Genomic DNA, 24586 nt, shown 5'->3' with positions numbered 1-24586 from the left:
GAACTCTGAGGGCTGCACTGACCAAGGACAGAAACTGTGGGAGGGGTGACTTTTGGGTTGCTGAGGGGAAAAGAACACTGCCAAACTTGGGGGTGGGTCTTTTGCTCATGGTTTGTGTTATGAATCCTGTTTGTCGTGTTTCCCTAACATAATGCTGCATTGTTTCCCTCCTTCATTAAAAGGCTTTTGCTACACTCAGACTCTGTGCTTGCGAGAGGGGAAGTATTGCCTCTTAGAGCCACCCAGAGGGTGGTATGTAATTGGCCCAGGTCACTGGGTGGGGGCTCAAGCCAGTTTTGCATTCCGTTATTGAAACGGAACCCCTAGATACTGAACCCAGCCCTTGTTGTTGCCGCCAACTCTGACGGGCAGAAGGGTTATACAAACATGTTAGGCCCCAATCCTTCAAGTTGCTCCACACTGAGCCCCGCTGATTTCTGAGGCGCTCTGCCCAAATGCAGGGGGCACCTGTATGGGGCAATTTGCAGGATTGGGAACATAGAACCCAAAGGATTTGTGCAGCCATCTTGAAATCTCAGTGATTTCCATTCTCTGTGAAAGCTTGTCATCCGGATAGAATAGAATTAATACTGTATGACTTCACATACACCTAATAACAGTCCAAATAAATTATTAGCAAATAACTTATTGACTGAATGTGTTCAGAGAGCATGTGACCAACTGGGTATAATGAAAACCTGTCTTTTTGCAAACAATAAACTGACGGTGAAATTCATTAAATAAACTATTTCCTGAGAACAGACTGCCCAGTCCTACATGTTCCACAGAAGGGCTTCTGTTTTGAACTAATCTTCGAACAAGATTGCTAGGGACAAGGGTGTGATTCAAATGAATTGGCTCTATGGGGTGTTTTTGTTTTTCCTACATGCTGCTGCTAAGGATCGCTAAAAACTTTCCAAAGAACATTGTTCTAATCCTTCTATGTGGGTTGTTTTACTGCACTTATCACTATGGTAACTGAGTGCCTTACAAATGTATTAGTGAACAGAAGATTGATATTGCAGTTCCCTTCTCTCTCCTTGGTTCTCTAGATACTGTTGTTGTTTTTTAAATATGTGATTTAGGTCAGTTTGGGGGAAGACTAAATTGAAAGACTGATAATGAGTTTCCTGTGGGCATTTAAGAGATCCAGGATTAAGGAAAACACTTTTCAATTGCTATCAGAAATGTGATGGAGGGGGATTTGAAACCTAAAACACTATGGTATTTCTGGGCAGCTGTTTTAGGAGCTATACATGACTAGATACTTTCTGTAAAGAAAAAAATTACTTTTAAAGTATGGGATAGGGAAGAACAGATTAAAAGAGATATGAGTGAAAATAAAGATTATAAAACAAATCCCATCTCAATTTTGTCTAGGGTTTGCTAAAATCTAAATACACTTGCCTTACAGTATATGCTGCCTCGGATAAGGCTTGGTTTCTTCCTTGCTAATGACTTCCTTGTTGTTTGTACATTTCAACTTGTTAATAACTTGAAAATATTTATCTTTGGTGTAAACCCCTGGAAGAGATGAAGTTTCATAGGGAAAAGGGGCCTAGCACCTCTCCTCTGATCAGCTTCTCAATGGAAGGGAGGCAGAGACCTGTAGAAGTGCCACTCCCCAACCCTCTCTGTCCTCTATAGAGGTGACAGAGAGTCATGCTGAAGGAGCCCCTTGTAACCTTCTTGTGTGTGTGTGTGTGTGTGTGTGAGAGAGAGAGAGAGAGAGAGAGAGAGAGAGAGGAAGAACTATCTGTTGCACCTCCAGTCATGGAGTGAGGAAGACTTTTCACAGGTGTTCCCCTAAAGCTGTATGAATAAGGGAGGGACCCTTCAGATATTCTAGGGGCCACAGTCACCTAAAGGTAGGCTCCAGTTACAGTGAAACTTCAGTTTTCATCACAAAATTAAATTGCTCTGTACTTTGAATGATTTCCTGGACCTATTGTTATAAAACTGGCAGTCTATCTAGAATCATGATCATATTTACAGTCATTTGTTCAGCTGCCTGAAAGGTCCTTTGTTTTGCACAGATGACAAAAGACTGCAACTGCATCTTGTAAGCACACTCACGGAGAGCTCACTTTTATCCCCCATCCCATTCATGAAACCTATACAGGAGATGGTGAGATCCCATGGTCTTCAGATGGATGATACCCAGGTCTGCATCTCCTTTACTTCAAACACAACACCCTCAAGGGTACCTAAATAAGATAAAAATCTAGATGAAGACTAACTGGCTGAGGCCAAACCAAAGCAAGAATAAGGTGGTGGTGATGGGGAAGATAAATTTTTTGTGGAAAAAGCCAAAACTATAACATTGCCCTCAGTCAAGGCATCTGGCTTCCAGCTTTCAATCATTGAAGTGGTGCATAGTCTTTGAATCCATCTAGGCTCCATATTGTTTCTGAATAACTCTTAACCAGTGGTGTGAGTAGCAATCATTTCTTGCTGGTACGCTGCACTCGTGGGAGGGACACAAAGGAGGGGCACGTGACCCCTTGCATGACTTCTCCCTGTTCCCTTCCCAGGATTCACATCCCTCCCTCAATCCCTGGGGGGGGGCTCTGTTCTCCTCCCACTGCGCCAGAGACTTCTGCTGTACAGACCCCAGGCAGGTGGACGCAGGAGATGCAGCTGCGTGGAAGGGCTAGGGGGTGGTACAGCTGTGCCGGAGGAGCTGCCGGCACAGGGCTGCTGGGTGGCCCCACGTTCTGCTCCTTTTGCTGCTGCGGTTCCCAGTAGAGTTCTGAACCACAGGGCTATCCAGCAAATCGCAGCGGCGAAAGGAGCAGAACATGCAGCTCCTCCAGTGCAGCTGCTGTACCGCTCCTAGCCCGTCCACGCAGCCATGTCACCTGAGTCCTCCTGCCTGAGGTCTTTAAAGCAGCCCCACATTCTGCTCCTTTTCCCCGGGAACCGGAGTGGGAAAAGGAGCAGAAATTGATAAATATCTACTGGTACAGTGTACCGGACCTTACCACCGTACTTGCACCACTGCTCTTAACTCAATAACCAAAGTACTCTTATTAAACTTGGGTGGCTAATAAGCCCTGCCCCTTTCTGATTAATGCTACCTGGCCACAGCAGACTGCACATTCATAACCCTAGACTCCATTGCTGCAGTTTATTGTAATTATGGATAAATATGATTGCCATGAAGAAACTAGATGATACAGGGCATCCACTACCTGATCTTTATCTTCAAGGGCCTCAGTGACCTGAACCCCTTAACTATATCAAAGATCACTTCTCTTTCTGTCTGTGGCCAGGATCTTCCTGAATAGCTACCTCTCTCCTCTGCTAGTTGTCTGGATGATCAAGGATCTCTTTCTTTTCAGGATGAAATGTAAGACTCATCTCTTTCCCTTTGTATCAATAACTACCATAGAGGTGGAATGAAACAAAAAGGAAAAATAAAAAAAATAATCTCATGGTAGTCACTTTCACAGCATCACACACGAAAAGAAAATAATTGGTTGTTGTTTTGGGGGGAAGGGGTTCTGACTGATTCATAACATTATGGAGATTTGTATTTGCTCAGATACTGCACTGGTGTGTGTATTAAGAAACACCTAGAGAGACTTACCTCAGTGCCAAAGTGAAATGGTCAAATCATCATGACTGAATGCTTTTCAGTCATTTAATTACCATGTTGACAGAATAACTAACTGCAACATCTGAACAGTGCTAGTCAGGTCATTTAGCATTGGCTGCATCACAGTGAATGGGACAGAACATTGTTAAATTGTGACCTGATCGGGTTATAGGCTGAGGCACTAGCTTCTTACCTCTGGAATCTGGTTTGGATATTGAAATGGCTTTGAGGGTTGGTCTCTAGTGGACATTTCTCATTCTCAGAAAACACCCACACTCTGGCACAGTTTAGTACAACTGGCAGCCATTGGAGGGGCCTCACACCAGAATAGCATTGGCTGCTAAATGTTTGGCTGGAGTTGCATTGGCAGTGCTATGTGAGGAAGCTTGCATAGCATCTGCTTACCATATGGCGCACTCTAGCTAGTGTTACTAGTACCCTGCATTCATTAGCAAGGACCAAATTCTGCCAGAATTTGAAAATGGAAAATGTTAAAAAAACTGATTAAATGGAAATTCATCATCTTATCTTTATATAGCTTTTTGCATTAAGATGCCCAAATACTTACTTGATATACATTGAATGAAACATTAAACACTGATTAAAATCATACTTATGCAGGGTTAAAGCTATGTATTATAGTCATTGAATCTCCACAAAAATGTCTTCGTAACTTGTGATGTTAACATACAATAACAGTCTTAGTAAATCTTGATTACATTTGTATTTGGGAACCTTCATTCCAACCACTACTCTGACTTTATGGTATCGGGTATTCCTACAGCCTTAAAAAGTAGGAAATCGTACCTTTCCTTCTTTCATTTTCTGTTTACCCTGTTGAGCAATCTTCTGAGCAGTCATGTTTACACTTTTTTTCCATCACCATCTGTTTTTTCAGAACCATCCAGACATGGAGAAAGATATGCCTTTCTTTTCTTTTCTTTTTTTTTTTTTAAGTGTAGTTGTACTTAATACATGTCACGTGAGATTGTCAGGATGTGATGGTCAATTTGATCCACATATAAACACTGAGCAACAAACATTTAAAAAGTAGTTAGAGGATTGTGAAGTTTCTTAGTAGAACAGAAAAAATTTCCTTGGCTATTCATAATAAGTATGATACTGTACTGTTGACTAAAGATCTGTATTAAGAACAGCCTTGTAAGCAGGAGAGGTCACCATTGACTGGGCTTGCCGACTGGTTTTCCACATTATTTTATTTAGTTTCCTTTGACGGTTATGTGACTAGTAGAAAGCCATTTATTTAGTTCACCACTTCCTCTATGGGCCTTGTGACGCACCTTCACTTCACATTTGTTACCTTCAGTCTTCATGTGGAAATACATACTGGCTATATTATAAATAGAGTCCCTCCCAATTATATTCACAAGTTACAGTTTACCAGGAGGGCATGGAAAGATGTCATTTTTCTCACTTTGATTATGAGAGAAGGAAAGGCAGTTTTCATAACTTGCAGTAGGTTAATGGGGAAATGCATAGAAAAATATTTGTAAGACACAAGTATCTAAGTTAAAATATAATTCTTCATTATTTACAGTCTTTAGGATCATTTAATAAGAATTAATATGTTAAATAGAATCTGAAATTTCTATAATATTCAGTTTAGGTTCATTTAGGATTAACAAGTTATGAGAATTTTGAAGTCCAGATTTTTTTTATCCTAAGTGTTACCAACATTGAGAAAAATAATGTACTTTATCTACCACTAATGTTGAGATTTTACACAAATCAAGAAATTCCAAATTATGCTATGGAAACCCAAGTCCAGCTGCTTTCCTTAGATGAAGTGTTCTGTATTACTGGGTATATAAAAGTGAATTCTACTGGTATGGAGAAACCTTAAATGCTCATAGTTTTAAAATTGCAGAACTGATTTCATTCAGACACATATAGCTTATCCCTAAGGTCTCTGAGGGAAAAAAAAATTCTGTTTGGGATATATGAGGAAAGTGTTGATTTTTTGTTTTAATATACATAACTTTGACCTGGCAAAACCAACTATCTTCATTCTTTCAAAAATTCCTTTCTGGGGTGAGAACAACCATAAAAAAATTCACCCCCCCCCCCCCCCCCCAAAAAAAAAAAATTGGCTTGACAGTTTAACAGCAAGTGAAATTAGGGGTGTCAAGCGACTAAAAAAATTAATCACAATTAATCGCACTGCTAAACAATAATAGGATACCATTTATTTAAATATTTTTGTTTTATACATTTTCAAATAAATTGATTTCAATTACAACTCTGAATACAAAGTGTACAGTGCTCACTTTATTTTTATTACAAATATTTGCACTGTAAAAAACAAAAGAAATAGTATTCTTCAATTCCCCCATTACAAGTACAGTAGTGCAATCTCTTTATCATAAAAGTTGAACTTACAAATGTAGAATTATGTACAAAAAAAACTGCATTCAAAAATAAAACAATGTAAAATTTTAGAGCCTACTAATCGGCTCAGTCCTACTTCTTGTTCAGCCAGTCTCTCAGACAAACAAGTTTGTTTACGTTTGCAGGAGATAATGCTGCCTGCTTCTTGTTTACAATGTCACCTGAAAGTGAGAACAGGTATACACATGGCACTGTTTAGCCAGCGTCGCAAGATATTTACGTGCCAGATGCCTTCAAGATTCATATGTCCCTTCATGCTTCAACCACCATTCCAGAGAACAGGCGTCCATGCTGACAGGTTCTGCTCAATAACGATCAAAAGCAGCGCGGACCAACACATGTCAGAGTAGGCCCATTACTCAATGAGGGGGGAAAGACAATAACAGAAAATACGGATGTGGCAGAGGTGCTTAATGACTTCTTTGTTTCGGTTTTTACCAAGAAGGTTGGTGGAGATTGGACGTCTAACATAATGAATGCCAGTGAAAATGAGGTAGGGTCAGAGTCTAAAATAGGGAAAGAACAAGTCAAAAATTACTTAGACAAGTTAGATGTCTTCAAATCGCCAGGGCCTAATTAAATGCATCCTCGAATACTCAAGGAAATGACTGGGGAGATATCTGAGCCATTAGCAATTATCTTTGAAAAGTCATGGAATACGGGAGACATTCCAGAAGACTGGAAAAGGGCAAATGTAGTGCCCATCTTTAAAAAGGGAAATAAGGACAATTCGGGGAATTACAGATCAGTCAGCTTAACTTCTGTACCTAGAAAGTTGATGAAGCAAATAATTAAGCAATCAATTTGCAAACACCTAGAAGATAATAAGGTGATAAATAAGTCAGCATGGATTTGTCAGGAACAAATCATGTCAAACCAACCTGACAGCTTTCTTTGACAGGGTAACAAGCCTTGTGGATAAGAGGGAAGCAGTAGATGTGGTATATCTTGACTTTAGTAAGGCTTTTGATACTCGCATGACCGTCTCATACACAAGCTAGGGAAATGCAACCTAGATGGAGCTACTATAAGGTGGGTGCATAACTGGTTAGAAAATTGTTCCCAGAGAGTAATTACCAGTGGTTCACAGTCATGCTGAAAGGGCATAATGATTGGGGTCCCGCAGGGATCAGTTCTAGGTTCTGTTCTGTTCTGTTCAATATCTTCATCAATGATTTAGATAATGGCATAGAGAGTACACTTATAAAGTTTGTGGACGATACCAAGCTGGTAGGAGTTGCAAGTTTGGAGGATAGGATTAAAATTCAAAATGATCTGGACAAACTGGAGAAATGGTCTGAAGTAAATAGGATGAAATTCAATAAGGACAAATGCAAAGTACTCCACTTACGAAGGAACAATCAGTTAAACACATATGAAATGGGAATTGACTGCCTAGGAAGGAATACTGTGGAAAGGGATTTGGGGGTCATAATGGATCACAAACTAAATATGCGTCAACAGCGTAACGCTGTTGCAAAAAAAGCAGACATCATTCTGGGATGGATTAGCAGGAGTATTGTAAGCAAGACACGAGAAGTAATTCTTCCGCTCTACTCCGCGCTGATTAGGCCTCAACTGGAGTATTGTGTCCAGTTCTGGGCACCACATTTCAGGAAAGATGTGGACAAATTGGAGAAAGTCCAGAGAAGAGCAACAAAAATGATTAAAGGTCTCGAAAACATGACCTATGAGGGAAGATTGAAAAAATTGGGTTTGTTTAGTCTGGAGAAGAGAAGACAGAGGGGGGACACGATAACAGTTTTCAAGTACATAAAAGGTTGTTACAAGGAGGAGGAAGAAAAATTATTGTTCTTAACCTCTGAGGATAGGACAGAAGTAATGGCCTTAAACTGCAGCAAGGGCGGTTTAGGCTGGACATTAGGAAAAACTTCCTAACTGTCAGAGTGGTTAAACACTGGAATAAATTGCCTAGGGAGGTTGTGGAATCTCCATCATTGGGGATTTTTAAGAGCTGGCTGGAGAAACACCTGTCAGGGATGCTCTAGATAATATTTAGTCCAGCCTTAAGTGCAGGGGACTGAAGTAGATGACCTCTCAAGGCCCCTTCCAGATCTATGATTTTATGTTCATTTTCATCATCTTAGATGCCACCAGCAGAAGGCTGCTTTTCTTTTTTGGTGGTTCGGGTTCTGTAGTTTCCGCATTGGAGTGTTGCTCTTTCAAGACTTCTGAAAGCATGCTCCACACCTCATCCCTCTCAGATTTGGGAAGGCACTTCAGATTCTTAAACATTGCATCAAGTGATGTAGCTAGCTTTAGAAATCTCACATTGGTACCTTTGCATTTTGTCAGATCTACAGTGAAAGTGTTCTTAAAACGAACAACATGTGCTGGGTCATCATCCGAGACTTCTATAACATGACCTATATAGCAGAATGCGGGTAAAACAGAGCAGGAGACGTACAATTCTTCCCCAAGGAGTTCAATCACAAATTTAATTAACGCATTATTTTTTTAATGAGCATCATCAGCATGGAAGCATGACCTCTGAAATGGTGACTGAAGCATGAAAGGGCATATGAATGTTTAGCATATCTGGCACGTAAAAATCTTGCACTGCTGGCTACAAAAGTGCCATGCGAATGCCTGTTCTCACTTTCAGGTGACATTGTAAATAAGAAGCAAGCAGCATTATCTCCCATAAATGTAAACAAACTTGTTTGTCTTAGCGATTGTCTGAACAAGAAGTAGGACTGAGTGGACTTGTAGGCTCTAAAGTTTACACTGTTTAGTTTTTTGAGTACAGTTACGTAACAAAAAAAATCTACCTTTGTAAGTTGCACTTTTATGATAAAGAGATTGCACTACATTGCTTGTGTAAGGTGAATTGAAAAATACTATTTCTTTTGTTTATATTATTTTTATTACAAATATTTGCACTCTAAAAATGATGACGTGAGCACTGTATACTTTGTATTCTGTGTTGTATTTGAAAATGTAGAAAAGCATCCACAAATATTTAATAAATTTCAGTTGGTATTCCATTGTTTAACAGTGCAATTAAAACTGCAATTAATTGCAATTTTTTTTAGTTAATCGCGTGAGTTAACTGCGATTAATCGACAGCCCTAGTGTTAATAGGAGAGTAACTAAAGGTCTGCACTTCCTATAACTAGCATGCAGAAATGTCATAGCCTATACAGTGATAATGTAGTTAGACTGTAATTGATTGAAAATGCCTTGCGTAAGTGCTAACTTCCACATGCCTTTCCACTGGGCAAAGGGGGAATGTGCCATACACTGTGGCTGTTCCTCAGAATAGCGCATCTCCCTCAACCCTGCCTCCCCACTCACCCACCCACGCAAGCATCTCATGCTTGTGGATCTCCACTATGTGTTTTCTTGTAGGGAAGGGGAAACAAACATGTTACAAAGCTGTGTTTCTATCCCTTTGCTGCTTTCTCATTCCATAGCAGAAAGAGTAGCTGGCCTATGGTGATATTAAGCTATAAAACATAGTCCTTATGATATCATTCTCTTTTAACACTTCCTCAACCAATATAGATTTTGTTCCATTGAAATCCTTTGCAATGTTTTATATTTCATTTAAACTCAATATTACAAATAAACTCCTTGGTTCCATGGATAGAGAGGATTGTGTTAACAAAAGTATGAAAGCTATATATTGCTGTAAACTTGCTAAAAGATACAGTAGCAGAAACTGCCTTTGTTGGGTGTACTGCATTGTTTCACTGATGTCCACAACTGTCACATCAGGAATGAGAGCTCATATTATTTTTTGAGACTTTTTTTTATGCAGCATACAAAGTCTGATTTTACTATTTTACCCTAATTTTTGTATAATTCGTTGCTCCAAGACAGTACAGCTTGATTGCACACACTGTTTCATTTCAGTACCTATAGGCAATGAACCAGGAAATTATTGATTTAAAGATCTAGTATAATATGATTTATGGACATTTGTAGACATATTTCTTCTGGGTGGCTAACATTATACAATCTGATAGTCACCGTTTTTATCTTTTACCTAATGGAGTAAAGGCAGAATGGGTGTTTGCCCACAAAAGTTTTGTTACACTTGACTGCTGTTGTGTGCAAGTCATAAAGTAGAAAGTGACTTTATTAAAAAAGGAATTGATTTTTAAAATTATTCTCCTTTTTTTAAATTTAAGTTGCTGGTTGTCCTTGTTTCTAGTGGATGTGTGTCCCCTTCACAATTGTTGCCTTATCTGGCAGTCGCAGAAAGTTGGGACAAAGTGAAAATTCACATCTACAGATCCAGTCTTCCCACTCCCACAGGTAGTTCCTGTAGAGCAGGGTTGAGGCTAACTTGGGAAGACAGCATAGAAAAGATTGCGCTGCTGCATTAACTCCTTGGGTATAACTGTGGACTTTCAATCTCCAGGGCTAGCAATCTGACACCTTTCATGACCTCTAAATTTACCTACAAATTATTTTTGAAAGAATATTTCTTCAACACAAAAAAGTCAAACATTTTCACTCTAACAGTACTGTTTGACTCCAGGTGCTGCAGCATAATTTGTGAAATATTTAGAGCTAAAATATTATGCTTGGGTCAGTCTTAACTAACAAGATTTAGAATTACTTCACAACACTGGGAAATAACCACTTTAGGGATATCCTGGTCTGACACTCAGGTATTTGTGGTCCAGAGTTTATAGTGAGGGATTTGCAAAAAATTCTGAAATCCTGACAGGAAAATCAGCATTACAATGTATTGTCCTCTTCATTTTCCTCATTAAGGGACCTTTGGGAATATTCCCCACTTTTCAGTAATCTGCATTTATAATTAGTTAATAATTCTATTACAATGTAAAGATGTGTAAGGTCTCGTAAGTGTTATTATGTAACACTTAATAAATATTATGTATATTTTCTTATCTGGTACTTATTTCACTATAAAATAAATTCAGTTACCAACATAGGCCATGTCAGACTGTGAGTCTTTACATTTCATATACGCTGTATGTTTCACCAAAGTCTCATCTCCCCAGACCTCTGCAAAAGTCTGAAACAAGGCTGTATCAATGAGAAATCATGGAAGATATAATTGTCTATACTTTTCTATTCTGTAAAAACATTTAAATCGTAATGAGTTGGACATACATCTATAGTTATAGAATGATGCAGCTATTGCTGTTGTTGATGTCACTGGAAATACTGTCCAACAAAACACCTACTGGAAAAGACATGTATTTATTATAATTTGACTTAATTCGTGTCCTATACTTGGGCATCTGCTGTCTCCAAACCTCCTGTAATACAGAAATGGGGAAGGGAAGAATCTCACTCAAAACTTCTCATAGAAGGCCTGAATTTCATTGAGTAACAGCCGCTTGTAACTCAGAATCTTTGATGGGGTAACTTTGAGAAAGCAGTTTGTTTTGTGGGAGCATACTTGTAGTAACAGGAAAATAGATTTACCTCTAGCAGCCCTATTTTAGTTTTGGGAAATCCATTTCCTGTTTTCCTGCATAGTGACTGAGTTTCATTCTGAAAATAAAATATGTTGAATCTGTTCTTAAAACTTTCTTCTCAAGGAGAGCACTGGTTTTTTGAGTAATGTGTCTTTTTCTGACAGTGTAGTACACTAATAAGTTAAAGGGTCGTCAGGCATTTTATTAAGGACAGATGTTTCTAAAAGTTGACATGAGAGAGAATAAGCAAAGTAATCTGGTTGGAAGAAAGCCTGTTAGGCTCTAAGAGAGATGATCTAAGCTAATCAGTACTCCAGATGTGTAGGGTTTGGGAGAGACGGCTGAGAGAGGTTGTTTGGGAGGGGTGTTTTGAAAAATTCAGTTTTTCCTTCTGTAACACGCCATCACTAAATTTATGGGTGGTTAGCAGCCTGACCTATCACCAGAATACTAGAGTAGAGAGCACTAGTTCACTTTTATATAATAATGTGGTGGTAGTGAAATATTATTTGAAATAAAATTGTAGCAATGATAGGGGATGAATAGGTTATGAAAAATTTCCAGTTTCATAATATCAGAACAGGAACACTGCAAGGCCTATGGGGATGATGGAGAGAGAGTTTAATGAAAAGCTCCAGTCAAAGCCCGTTATTCCTAATTAGGGTGACCAGACAGCAAGTGTGAAAAATCAGGATGGGGTGGGATGGGGGGTAATAGGCTTCTATATAAGAAAAAGCCTCAAATATCGGGACTGTCCCTATAAAATTGGGACATCTGGTCACCCTATTCCTAATTCAATTATACTGTCATTGGGCTAAAGAGATCTCATGGCAAATACTTGCGGTGATTGTCTTTGGGGATGGCATGTGTCTGAATTTAGCTAAGGTGACACAGGTTTCAGGGCTTACCACAGTGCCCCACCTTGTTTGGACAGCAGCAAAAGTATGACACTTTACCATCCTCTCTCATTCCTCAATTCTCATGACAGAATTTTGAAAGTATCCAGATTTATTTTTTGTTGTTGTCTTTCTATTCTTTTAGCGCAGCTAGATTTGGGTAGTGAGCAGTGTCTCTGAGATTAAATCAACTTCCTCTAGCGCATCCAGAACCTTAGTGAGTGAAACTGATTGAAATTCAACCAAAAATGACATTTTGACACTTCTCTTCCCAATGCCACTATACAGGCAAGTGGACTGTTCCAGTTTAGTTTTAATTTTATACACAAAATGTGTTGAAAAACTCCTTGCAACAAGAAACAATTATGTTTCCGAGCAAAAACATTTTGGGTTCACCAGGACATCCATCATCCAGAACTGGCCAGGGCTTTGCAGATGCTATATTTCATCTCTACCAGTCACAACCTAGAATTTAAAAAACAAAACAAAACCTTCTTACAACAATTGACTCATCTCTGGCCATGATTGTTGCCACCAGCACAACTCTGCTCCTTAAACTTCATCTATTGCAAGTTCTCTGTATACCTAAATGACCCTGGTATGAGGGTGGTACACTTACCTATCCCCATTTCAGTGGTCAAGGATAAAAGATGATCAGAGTGTTCTATGAAGCCACCAGAAGAGCTGAAGCTCAAAGAAATTTGAAACCTCAGCCAAATTAGGGGTCCATCTGCACTGGCAGATTAATGAGTGGTGTATCTCATACTCAGTGAACAAAGAAAAATGTCTCTTTCAGAACATTATTATGAATGGATGTGATCCAAGTTGCTTTCTTGCTATTTCATTTTCAGCTATGTTCATGTAGGTCTAAAAAGTAAAACAAAACACACATCCCTCCCAAGCACCTCTAAATTATGAGAGTTTGAAGCTGTCATCTTGGAATTATGCCTTCTACAAGTGAAATTCTCCATAGGTGCTTTAAAGGATCCATTTCCTGTTACAAAAGTATTTGTTCATCTTTGCCATTGTAACAGAAAATTAAATGTTAAAATTGATCAGGATAATCTTTTTTAACCTTACCACTCTCTGTGGGGTGGGGGGAGGAGGGGAGAAATGTTTTGGTCCGGTTATCTGTCAACTGTCAGAGCAATCAAAATACCAAAGAAGACTCAGTCTAGGTATGTTCAAATTTAGAATAAGTATAAATGATTTATACTTTGTAATTTATTTATAATAATTAGAACACTAGTAAACACATTTCACATGAGTACACATCAGACCAAATGCACTTTTTTCTCACGATTAATGATGTAATTTCATAGATTATAAAGCTGCATAAATATAAAATAAAATCTTTATAGAGGGAATGGTTGCTGGTGATTGCTTTCACAAAGGATAGCAGGTGCTAAACTTATTAGAACCCTCTGGATGCTGTAATGTACACCATATGGCAGTAAGTAATATTGGTTTTCAACATTGAAAGTATAGAATGTAAAATAAATGTTAGCAATCCCTTGGCCACATAGCAATCATGGTGTTGATGAGTTACGGAGCATTAGAAGGTGTGCATCCAATCCTCATGTGAAAAATTATTGGTCCATAGTAAAAGATACTTCTCCCAGGTGTAAATGCTTTGTTTCAATGGAAGTTGTTGTTTTCTTCCTAATCCTTTTAATTTTTCCCTTATCAAATCAAACTCTGAGGGACAGTTCCTCTGCTCCTGCAAGCTGTTGTTATTCCATTTACTTCAATTGAGCGACACCTGTTTCTTCTTCGAGTGATTGCTCATGTGTATTCCACAATAGATGTGTGTGCTCGCCACATGCACCGGTGCTGGAAGTTTTTCCCCTAGCAGTACCCGTAGGGGAGTGCCCTAGTGACCCCTGAAGTGGCGCCTCCATGGCGCGGTATAAGGGGAGCTGCACGCTCCCCCCACCCTCAGTTCCTTCTTGCCGCCAGTGAAGGTGCTTCAGAACTGCTCTGCTCCAGCCTTGCTGTAGCTCGTCCCCAAAACTGCTTGTTCATTCAGTGTATGGTACCTGTAGTTAGTTTAATTAGCTTAGTTTAGCTAGTGTGCCCGGGAAGGGGCATGCCCCGCATTTTAAGTCGTGCAACACTTATAGGCGATCTATGCCAGTGAGTGATCCGCATGTGGACTGTTTACGCTGTTTGGGGGAAATCCATCTCAGCGATCGCTGCAAGATTTGCAAGTCGCTTAAGCCTTGGACCAAGAGAGAAAGGGTCATTAGGCTCCGGGCTATTCCGATGGAGTCAGCGCTGACCCCAGCTCCGGCGCACCGCTCCGAGTCGGCACCCGGCACTGCGGTGTCAGTGCACAGTGACCCTTCGGCACTATCGACTAATCGGCACCGCTCCCTGTCCATGGCGCACACCAAGAAGGCTAAGAGGAGGCCTTTTTCGCTGCGGCACTGGAGCAAACCCAGTATAGAGGTTAGACCCATGTTGGGCAGTCCTCAATCCCCACTGGCCTCTAGGCCTCTGACTCAAGGCGAGCGGAGTAGCCCGGCCCATTCGGAGCAGGACTCCCCGGATGTCCAGATGCCCTCCACACCGGAGGCCCTGCAGGTAGCCTGGGATGTTATGTCCATGCCGGTTCCAGGAGCACTGCCGATGTCGGCCCCGTGCTCCAGAGGCAAGCCGCCGCTGGGATCTCCGCACGGTACTGGTCGAGGGACCATTCCCGACACCATTCACCACCCAGCGACTGTTCAGGGCAAAGTCCACGTGGATTGCCCTTGAAGCCCACCAGGCTGTCTGGTTGGGTTCCATCTGACCAAGACTCTCGGCACTGCTCCGCCTCGAGGAGCGAACACTAACGGGACCAAGACAGCTTCAGTAAAGAGACATACAAAATATTCAGTGGTCAAATGTACAGGATTTTCTTTATGAAGAAATATTTGTATTGGATGGATGCTATCTCTGCTTTTGTTAATCAAATTATGCTTTCAGAAGTGAGGAGGTCTCCACTGCTTTTTACATCAAATAATTCTGTGGGGGTTTTTAAATGAATGCAATCTTGTATTCATGTTTTTGAAGAAGTGATAGAGCTGCAAAGGGAAATCCTCTCTTTTCGGCCAATTACAGGGAGAGGCAGTTGTAGTTACAGCTTTCACCCATTGGCTTGCTAAAGCCATGAAACCTGCCTTGGGAAAGATTGCATTCTTGGGATTATAGTTTATTCCTGTTTCCACTGCTAAGGCTGATGAGTCTTGTAGTTGTTTAGCATTCTGAGCCTCTATTTTCGAGGTGCTAAAGTGAGAGCACAAATGCCTTTCTTACCCAGGATCATATGAACAATTTCAAAATGGCAGTAGCCGTAATAAGCATACTGAATTGCCTAAATACATTGTAATACATTGCTGAACATGACAAATACTTGCTGATAATCCCAAATGTTTTAACATATGGACTTGGTGCAATAGTAATTCTTAGAAAAAGAAATAAAGAGCTGTGATAGACTCCAGGTAGGAAGGCCTGAGAGTGGATGCTCAGAAGATAGCAAGGAGTGATTAAAGGAGTCCAAGGTGCAATGGTGGGAGAGACTGAGCAGAGCCTAGGAGAGACTGACAGTTGTGCCCAGCTTGGAAACTTCGAGACAGACCTCTGTGCGGGGTGGGGAAGTGAATGAATGAAAGAGACTGGTGTGGAAGAGACTTTTTTTTTTTTAATTTATTTTATGTTAATAAATCAGACCCAAGAAGGCATGGTGTTGTCATAGTGTTATTGAGGAGTCTGTGTGAAGGGGAAACTGAGGCAGAGCCATGCTTGGCCAAAAGGGGCCAACAGGACAGCACATTTTTTTTTTTACTCTGGTATTTCTAGATATGTCAGCAGACTTTAGTACTGTCGATAATAAGGTTTGCTGGAAAATAGCTTAAAATATACGAACTTGAGTTTTAAAAGTTGTCCTTGGTTTTTGTTTTGTTTTGACAGGAGTGATTGATCAGTGATCTCTTCATAGTTTACTAAGAATTTAAAGAAAACTTTTCTCAATATCCACTGTGTGTGTGTGAGAGTGAGTGTGTGTGAGAGTGTGAAAGTTTTTGGCCTACCAGGCTGTTGTTCCACTACAGTTAAGTCAATGGAATTGACTTCACTTTCTTCTAATACCTTCTCTCTCATGTGTTAAATTATGATGTGTCACTTCGAAGGTGCTTTGAGCAGGGGGTTGGACTAGATGACTTCTTGAGGTCCTTCCAACTCTGATATTCTATGATTCTATGATTCTGTACTGTGCCACAGCAACTGTACCAATGCAGCTGTAGTGCGTCTAGTGAAAGTTGCTCTATGTCGACAGGAGAGCGCTCTCCCACTGGCATAATAAAACCACCTCCGCAAACGGCAGAAGCTGTGTTGGCGGGAGAGCTTAGTTTGACTAATTTCACTCTGTTTATATTAGTAAAGTTCAATATCTACATCAAGTCTTTGATAAATGGCCCCTAGATGAAATCAAAGTCCTTTGCTTTCCCACTGGTTGAGCATACAGCTCTTTTGTGAGGGAGAATTTTCACCATAGGATCCAGTCCTGAATAGCTGGGTGATATATTGACTTCCAGTGAAGAGCGATGCATGTTTTGGCTATCCGAAGAGAAAGATGTGTGAACTTTAACTTATATTCCATATAAGGCCATTGAATGAAGGTAGAATAAAATAGCTTTGTATCATTTGGGTCTTAATTCAAATTATTGTGTCGTCTTCTGTCACTTCCCAGAGAATATTTAGAGGGGAAATTGCAAAACATGTGTAATAATGGTGTTAATAAATTGATGCTTAAGCTGGCTATGTTCAAAAACAGTCTCATACCAAAGTTGTTCTTCAGTACATTTTAGTGTTAAAACCTTGCTTTGAAGATGTGTTCACTGCAACAGAATAATAGCATGATGATGTGATGCTCACAGAAAATTTTTCCTATGCTAATGAAAGTCAGAAATGTTAAATGTCCTGCAAGTTATTCTTGAAGGGCTTAAGTGTAGATTTAGTGCAGTCAGGACTACACCATGAAGTATGGGAAAACTTTACTTAGGTGGGGAAGAAAAGAGCACATTTTTATGGAGGTGATGAGATACAATATTTAACCTTGTTTTCTTTCATTCTCCCTAGGATATTAATGTATGTGTTCTTGAAAACTACCCTGAATGTTCCAATCCCAGGTTATTTTACATCATACCGTATTTCTGTGGACAGCATCCAAGATGCAGGTAAATGTATATCACACATACCTGATTCTGTACGGCAATAGACATTGAACACTTGCCAATAGTTACCACACAGAGTGATATCAGAGACACAACAGTTGTTCCCTATTGTAAATATAGGGGGAAACATGGCTCATGTGACAGTGTGTGGTAACAGTATGTATTTATTATGAAATAATATATATAAGGGATTTGTTAAGTGGAGGGTGAAAATTTTGCATTATGTTTTTCTTTGAGTGCACACTATAATTAGAGCTTTGTGTGCAAATGTGAAATAACACAAAATAAAATGAAAAAGAACATAAACTACATAAAATGAGAATTTAACCTTCAGCAGCAGCTCCTGCAGCTTCTGTCCAATGGGGATATGATGGAGAGGTGGCTGGCCCAAACCTAAGAGGGGCGATCACCTCAGGCGCCAGATTGCACTGCAGAGAACTAGGCCCAGCTCTGCAGGACAGGAGCCTCCACTGTGGGGTGAGTGCAGCGTGATCTTGTTCTGCAACCCCACTGAGGGCCTCCCAGCTCTACCCTCCAGGGGTAGGACCCAGCCCCACCCACCCAAGGCTTCCCTCAGAGCTAGGACCTGACCCTCAACCCCCGCCTTCCTTTCATAAGGTCATATTCTGCAGCAGTGGAGTCCAACTTTTTCAGCCGGAGGGTCAAACATACTATTTCAAAATGGTCTAAGGGCCACTATCAATAATTTGGGACAGATTCTTTGTCCCATGCCACTCCCTTTGCACTGCTCAGTCCCCAGTGCACATACAGCCTCATAAGCAAAGCCTATGCCCCCACTTCTTGTAACCCCTTGTGCAGGGCATGTGTCAGATTGGGAAAGGGGAGTGGTTCAAGTTGGCTACACTCCAGCTGTTGGCATATGGCATAAAATGGCATATGGTCCCTACGGAACTGTTACCAGCTTGTGCAAGTTGGAGCAGCTTCTGGGCTGATTTATCCTGCACCAGAGCTGGGATAGAGAAAGAAAGAGACAGAACCAGTTGTTGGGTCTTGTCTTATCCTCCCCTTTTCCCCTGCCCTGGAATGCCTTTCGTAACTGAGAAGGTTGGACACCACTGCTTCAGAATATGTGCTTATGAAAGGAAGGAGCGCTCTGATTGCAGGAAATGCAAATTAATGTTACAAAGAATTATGGGACGTACCCTCAACTGGTGTAAATCATTGGAGTCCATAGGCCTACATCCCTTTATACCAGCTAGTGTGAACCCATAGGTAAATCTGCAGGCCTACAGCAATACTGATCATTTCAGAAAGTATAAATGGGTAAGTGGTGGTGAAAACTTTCCACTCTGAAAGAAGCCAATAAGTATTTCTGGTTGGCGCTATTAAAAGCATGATACTATCGCACTGCAGTCATTGCAATACCACAACCTGCACCCACTGTCCAGACCATGAGAAAAGTGTAGAAAAAAATAAAAACGTGGTCTTAGCAAACATGAATGGAAAGAATAAAAATAGACAAAGTCTCTGTAAAGAAAAGGAAGACCATGTAAGCTACATTTCTGTAGGAAGCAATAAGCTCTGCTGTACATTATCAAAATAACTTTTTTGTCACATGCTGTGAATTTTCTGAGCTGATACTGTTTTATGAGTGAGAGGTTTGGAACCTCTCTCAGTGAAAGCTGTCTAGAGAATTTAGTACTACTGTACTGTATCTAACTTAATTATAAAATAGTCACATTTTTACATGCTAAACTGCTTCTGTATGATTCATAATGAGCTTTGGAAGCCACATATTCTTCCATTTTCTTTCCAGATCTTTTTCCATCTGATCATAACTCCAGTAAGCATAATATCACAAAGCCCACTTGCAAATCTATGAAAAAACACATATGAGCATATCTGAGTCAGGGAACCAAGATGCTTTCTTAACTTTGTATAAATTTCCCAGTGGCAATCTGTGTGAGGTTTTCCCCACTGCTCCTTCCACCATAAAAATTTTTCTAGCAATCATGTCTTCATTTGAATTTCCAAAGCAAACACACCATTTATAGACTTTTTTTTTTTTTTAATCCTTAAAGGGAGCCTGGGGAATGGGCCCTCGAAAGAGCAAAACTGAACGTGAATGAAAATTTCCTGCTTGTGGGGATTCTGGAAGAGCTAGAGGATGTGCTGCTTTTACTGGAAAGATTCTTACCTCATTATTTCAAGGATGTGCTCAGCATCTACAAAAACCCAGGTAACTTTCCTGTTATAAGATCACACCTTATAGAAACTGTTGCAAGATGCCCAGAGCTGTTCAAAGCTTAGGTGTTGTCTCTTAGTCTTTCAATAAAACGAGGATTCTTTTTTGGGGGAGAGGATTTGAATGGTAGGGGTGAGCTTTTACACTTTTATCTCTTAGATGCAGAAGAATATGAAGATGACATATGCGCTTATCCTCCACTAAATGTGGTCCTAATGAGGCAAAGCAAAAGCACTGCCTTTTAAATTAGCTGCTTGTAATAAGACAGATAATGCAGCTATTTAAAAAATAGTGCAGTTGTTAATTTGCTGTCATGTCCTATGCAGTCATGGGGCTATTTGTAATAAAAAAAAAAAGACAAGAAGGAAGAGAATTGTATGTTTGTGAGAGCAGCTCCTGTCTTTGGGCCAGATGCTCTTTCTGGTTTATGGAGAGTGGAAAGGAGTGGGATAGGACAAGGATGTTGGAGCAGTGGGGAAGGAGACAGGGAGCAAGATGCTTTCTTAACTATGTGTAGATTCCAGTGGGGATCTGTATGAGGTTTTCCCCACTGCTCCTTCCTCCTTAAATTTTCCCTTCTGTGGTTTTCCCCAGTCAAAGGGAGTAGTGTGTAGCACTGTTGGGAGACAATGCCTCCTGAAGGAAGGGGGCGGGGAAAGCTGGCAAGCAACAGAGAGGGTCTTGCTTTTCATAGAGATGCCTCTGAGATTTACAGAGGTGATGTCAGATTCCCCCAGATATCCTTGAGCTCCATTCCACCACCCTTCTTTGTATGGCAGTGACTCTTTGCCTTGTGAAGGGACATGGTCCAACTCTGAAGGTTCATACCTGAGGAGATCTTGGCACAGATCTCTCCTGTGTCTTGCTACGTGAGAGCAAAATTTGCCTGTCTTTCCTGCGCAGATATTGTAGGATAATGCCATTTACTAGGGAGATTTCTGAGCATCCATTTCTTTTGACAGTGTTCTTCATGCTGAATTAAATTTAGTTTCATTTTAATTTTTAACTATATTTGTTAACACTGAAGAATTAGTGAGCAGAAAGTTTCTTGTTAATACCCTGCTTCTCTTCTCTACTCTACTCCTTGCGCACAGAGATGTTTTGTTTTCATTGTATTTATTCTTAAATTGTGAGTAAGTTTGATGCTTGTGAATATCAGGGCTAATAGAACCAGACAGAGCTAAGAATCATGTAGGTAAATACCATGTAAGAGTTCCTAGGCAGATCTCCTCAGTGCATCTTAGTCCTGATCTAAAACACGCTCTGCTGTTCCATTCCTTAGGAGGCTTCATGAACAGCACTGATATTACTATCATGACAAATTACATGGTGTCCTTGTGAAAGCAACAGATGTCCAGAACTGCCTGTGATAGGACTACAAAATGTATTTCTATGTGTGACTTGAGCAAGGACTTAAAATTAGATCTTCACAGTTGATCAATTAGTGGACTAACCTGCTACACCACATAGTGTTTTAAGGGTTTTTACCTGGCTATCTTGCTGCTTTTTGAAGATAAAGGATGAATGGTAGGAAAATGTCATCAGTAGAATATGCTGAGATAAGAACAACAAGTAATCACCTAGTCAGGAAACTTTCTGTAACCATAAACTCCCAACTCACTGCATTTTGCAATTTGTGAGATTGGTCAGATAACTATCAATACTTGTGTGAAGTTCTGAAGCAGAGGATAGTCAAATGAAAGCAGTCTTTGTTGGTCACAGATGAAGATATATTAGGAAGTTGGTTAAGGAAATGTTAGTCTCACTTGATACAATGTATTAAGGGCATGGGGTTGAGTCATTTATTAATTTGATTTTATTCAAATTCAATTCAAGTTAATATTCAGAGTGATGTATGGGGCAGGGACCCAAGCCAGGGGAAGCTGGGAAGTCACATAATTTGATGGAAAGACCACTGGGTAATTTTCTAAAATCAGAGAGAGAATCTGGAAAATCTTCCTGATATTAGAAAATTACATATTCCTAACTAGTGGTTTGGGAGTGGCCTGCTAGCTGAATGTGCACTAGCAAGGGCTCTAGCCTACTGTCATTTGATCCTTGATCATCCTTCCTTGTGAGTTTACGGGGGGGCAGGGTTGACCTCGGAGAGAAGGCTTAAAAGTCAGACACTAAGGGTACATAGGGATAAAATCTGCATAGGGATAAAATACCCACAGCTGGCCACTGTCAGCTGACTTGGGCTGGGACTCCAGGCTGAAAAATTGCTGTGTAGATTCGGGCTTGGGCTGGAGCCTTCCCACCTCACAGGGTCCCAGAGCTCAGACTCCAAGTTTTCAGTCCAGAGCCTGAGTCTGCTGACCTAGGCCAGCTGCAGGTTTTTTTTTAATCCCTATATAGATGTACCTTAAGGGGCCAGAAGGAGCTAATGAATAGGGGACAGCAAACAGGGACGTTTGAGAGAGAGAGATCCTCTGGTGAAGGAGGAGCAAGTACTAATTCTTGGGGTGAATGAGCATGCTTGTCTGTTTTTCTTTTGAAATGAGAATTTAACCTTCAGCAGCAGCTCCTGCAGCTTCTGTCCAATGGGGATATGATGGAGGGGTGGCTGGCCCAAACCTAAGCGGGGCTATCACCTCAGGCGCCAGATTGCACTGCAGAGAGCTAGGCCCAGCTCTGCAGGACAGGAGCCTCCACTGTTTGGTTTTTCTTTTGACTTGCTTGAAGTTTAGTGTGGTCTCTTTGGGGATTGTGTGGGAGTAGGGGCCAGAGGCCTGCTAGCTGAGTGTGCACTTGCAAGGCTCTAGCCTCCTGTCCTTTGATCCTTGATCAGCCTTCCCATGTGTGTTAAGGAGGGTCAGGACTGACATAGGAGAGAAGGGAATTAAAGTCAGATGCTAAGCGACCATAGGGAGCTAGCAAAGAGGGGAGTTTGTAGAAGAAGAAAGAATAAAATCACCATGGTTCGGAAAGGCAACACAGCCAATGCCAACACTGCTTCTGGCTTCTCCACCTGCACCTGTGTCCAAGCAGAGAACCCTGACCACAGATCCCTCTGCTCAGGTCCTGGTGTGGATTTATAATATAAATGAGATGAATATAAATAACACAAGCATGTAGAGATCAAATTAGAAAGGCCAAGGCACAATCAAGCTTAAATTAGCTAGGGACATAAAGGGTAACAAGAAAATATTTTACAAATACATTAGAAGCAAGAGGAAGACCAAGGATAGGGTCAGCCCATTGCTCAATGAGAAGGGAAAGACAATAACAGAAAATGCAGAAACAGCCCAAATGTTAAATGCCTTCTTTTTGTTTCAGTTTTCACCAAAAGGTTAGCAGTGATTGGTTGACTAACATAGTGAACTTCAGTGTAAATGGGGTAGGATCTGAGACTAAGGCCATGTTTCCACTACAGGGTTGTCAACTTAAGTTACATTGACAACCATAAACCACTGTGTTTACATCACTTGTGCATGTTCACACAACATGTTACCCCAGAATTTGACATTCCTGCATGTACCCTAGAATTTGACAGTACTGCAGTCAGCAATTTTGAATTTTCAGCAACTGCCAGCTGAAAACTAAACATCACATAGCGAGGAAAATCTTAGGCCCTGAGAAGCAGCTTTGCTATCAAAATGGGAGGATGGGATAAGAAGTGAATGTATTGTGAGAATAGAAGGAATGTTTGGGTGGCTGACCTTGGTCGTATGAGCCTCTGACACCTTTGACATGTAAGTTTTATTATTGTTATGACTAGAAATGTTTTGATTTAAGAGATAATGAGTAGTTTTGCTAAAAGTAGGAGATTTGGTGACCTGTTAAGAGTTACCATGGTGACCCACTAGGAGTCACAATAGGTTATGTGCTTTGTTTGAAATTAGCTATAAAAGATTAGGCGAAAGAATTTGCTTTGGAGCAGTCCAAGGAAGCTTTCTTTCGGCAAGGATATGATACCCCAGTGCACCCCCCTGAAGCCTATCCGCTGATCCCTCAGAACTATTTCAGACTTTTTGGGTAACAATAAATGTTTTGAAATGCATTACAGAAAGACACATTACTGGGACTCATTGTCAAAATGCTGCTTCAAAGCCTCCCTGATTCAAATAGCCCCCCATTGAGCCCCTCTAATAGCCCTGGTATCTGGCTGCTCAAAATCAGCCACCAGGCAATCTACCTCAATGCTTCACTCCTGGGGAAACTTTTCCCCCTTGGTGTCACAAATGTTATGCAGAGCACAGCAGGCTGCTATGATCATGGGAATATTTTCCTCATTGAGGTCTAACCTGCCATAAAGGCAGTTCCAGTGATCCAAAGGCACATTCAATTATTATTTGGCACTTGCTCACTCAGCCTATTATTGAAGCGCTCCTTGCTGCTGTCAAGGTTTCCGGTGTAAGGCTTCATGAGCCATGGGAGTATGGGATACACTGGGTCTCCCAGGATCACCATGTACATTTCAACATCCCACATTGGAATCTTCTGGTCTGGAAAGAAAGTCCCTGCTTGCAGCTTTCTGTATCAGTCAGTGTTCCTGAAGATGTGTGAATCATGCACCTTTCATGACCACTCCATGTTGATGTTAGTGAAACTACCCCGGTGCTCCACCAGCACCTGCAATACCATAGAGAAGTAGCCCTTTTTGTTGATATACTGAACTCTGTCACAAAATGGCCTCGAGCCAAAATGAGGATATGTGTGCCATCTATCGCCCACCACAGTTAGGGAGCTAGGGAATGAATTGGAACACAAATTGTTAGAACATGGGGTCAACCATCAGCATAATATTTGCTAGATATCTGCTTTGTGGTAAGGGTCCATGCCTATTTGAGGGGTGCAATGCACAGAGAGAATAAAGGGTGGTTAACATAGCA

General features: G+C 40.8%; 1 protein-coding gene across 1 annotated transcript in view; it reads left to right on the top strand.

The window, feature by feature from the left end:
- The window catches only part of UST (uronyl 2-sulfotransferase), a 276029-nt gene that overhangs the window by 204387 nt on the left and 47056 nt on the right, over positions 1–24586 (top strand). The window contains exons 6-7 of the mRNA XM_034765450.1: positions 17451–17548; positions 19588–19745. Of these exons, the coding sequence (XP_034621341.1) occupies positions 17451–17548; positions 19588–19745 (256 nt within the window). The remainder of the gene's footprint in view (positions 1–17450; positions 17549–19587; positions 19746–24586) is intronic.

This window comes from Trachemys scripta, chromosome 3 (genome assembly GCF_013100865.1).
Source record: "Trachemys scripta elegans isolate TJP31775 chromosome 3, CAS_Tse_1.0, whole genome shotgun sequence".
NCBI classification, from domain to species: Eukaryota; Metazoa; Chordata; order Testudines; family Emydidae; genus Trachemys; species Trachemys scripta.
This window is presented reverse-complemented; position numbering and strand designations above follow the sequence as displayed.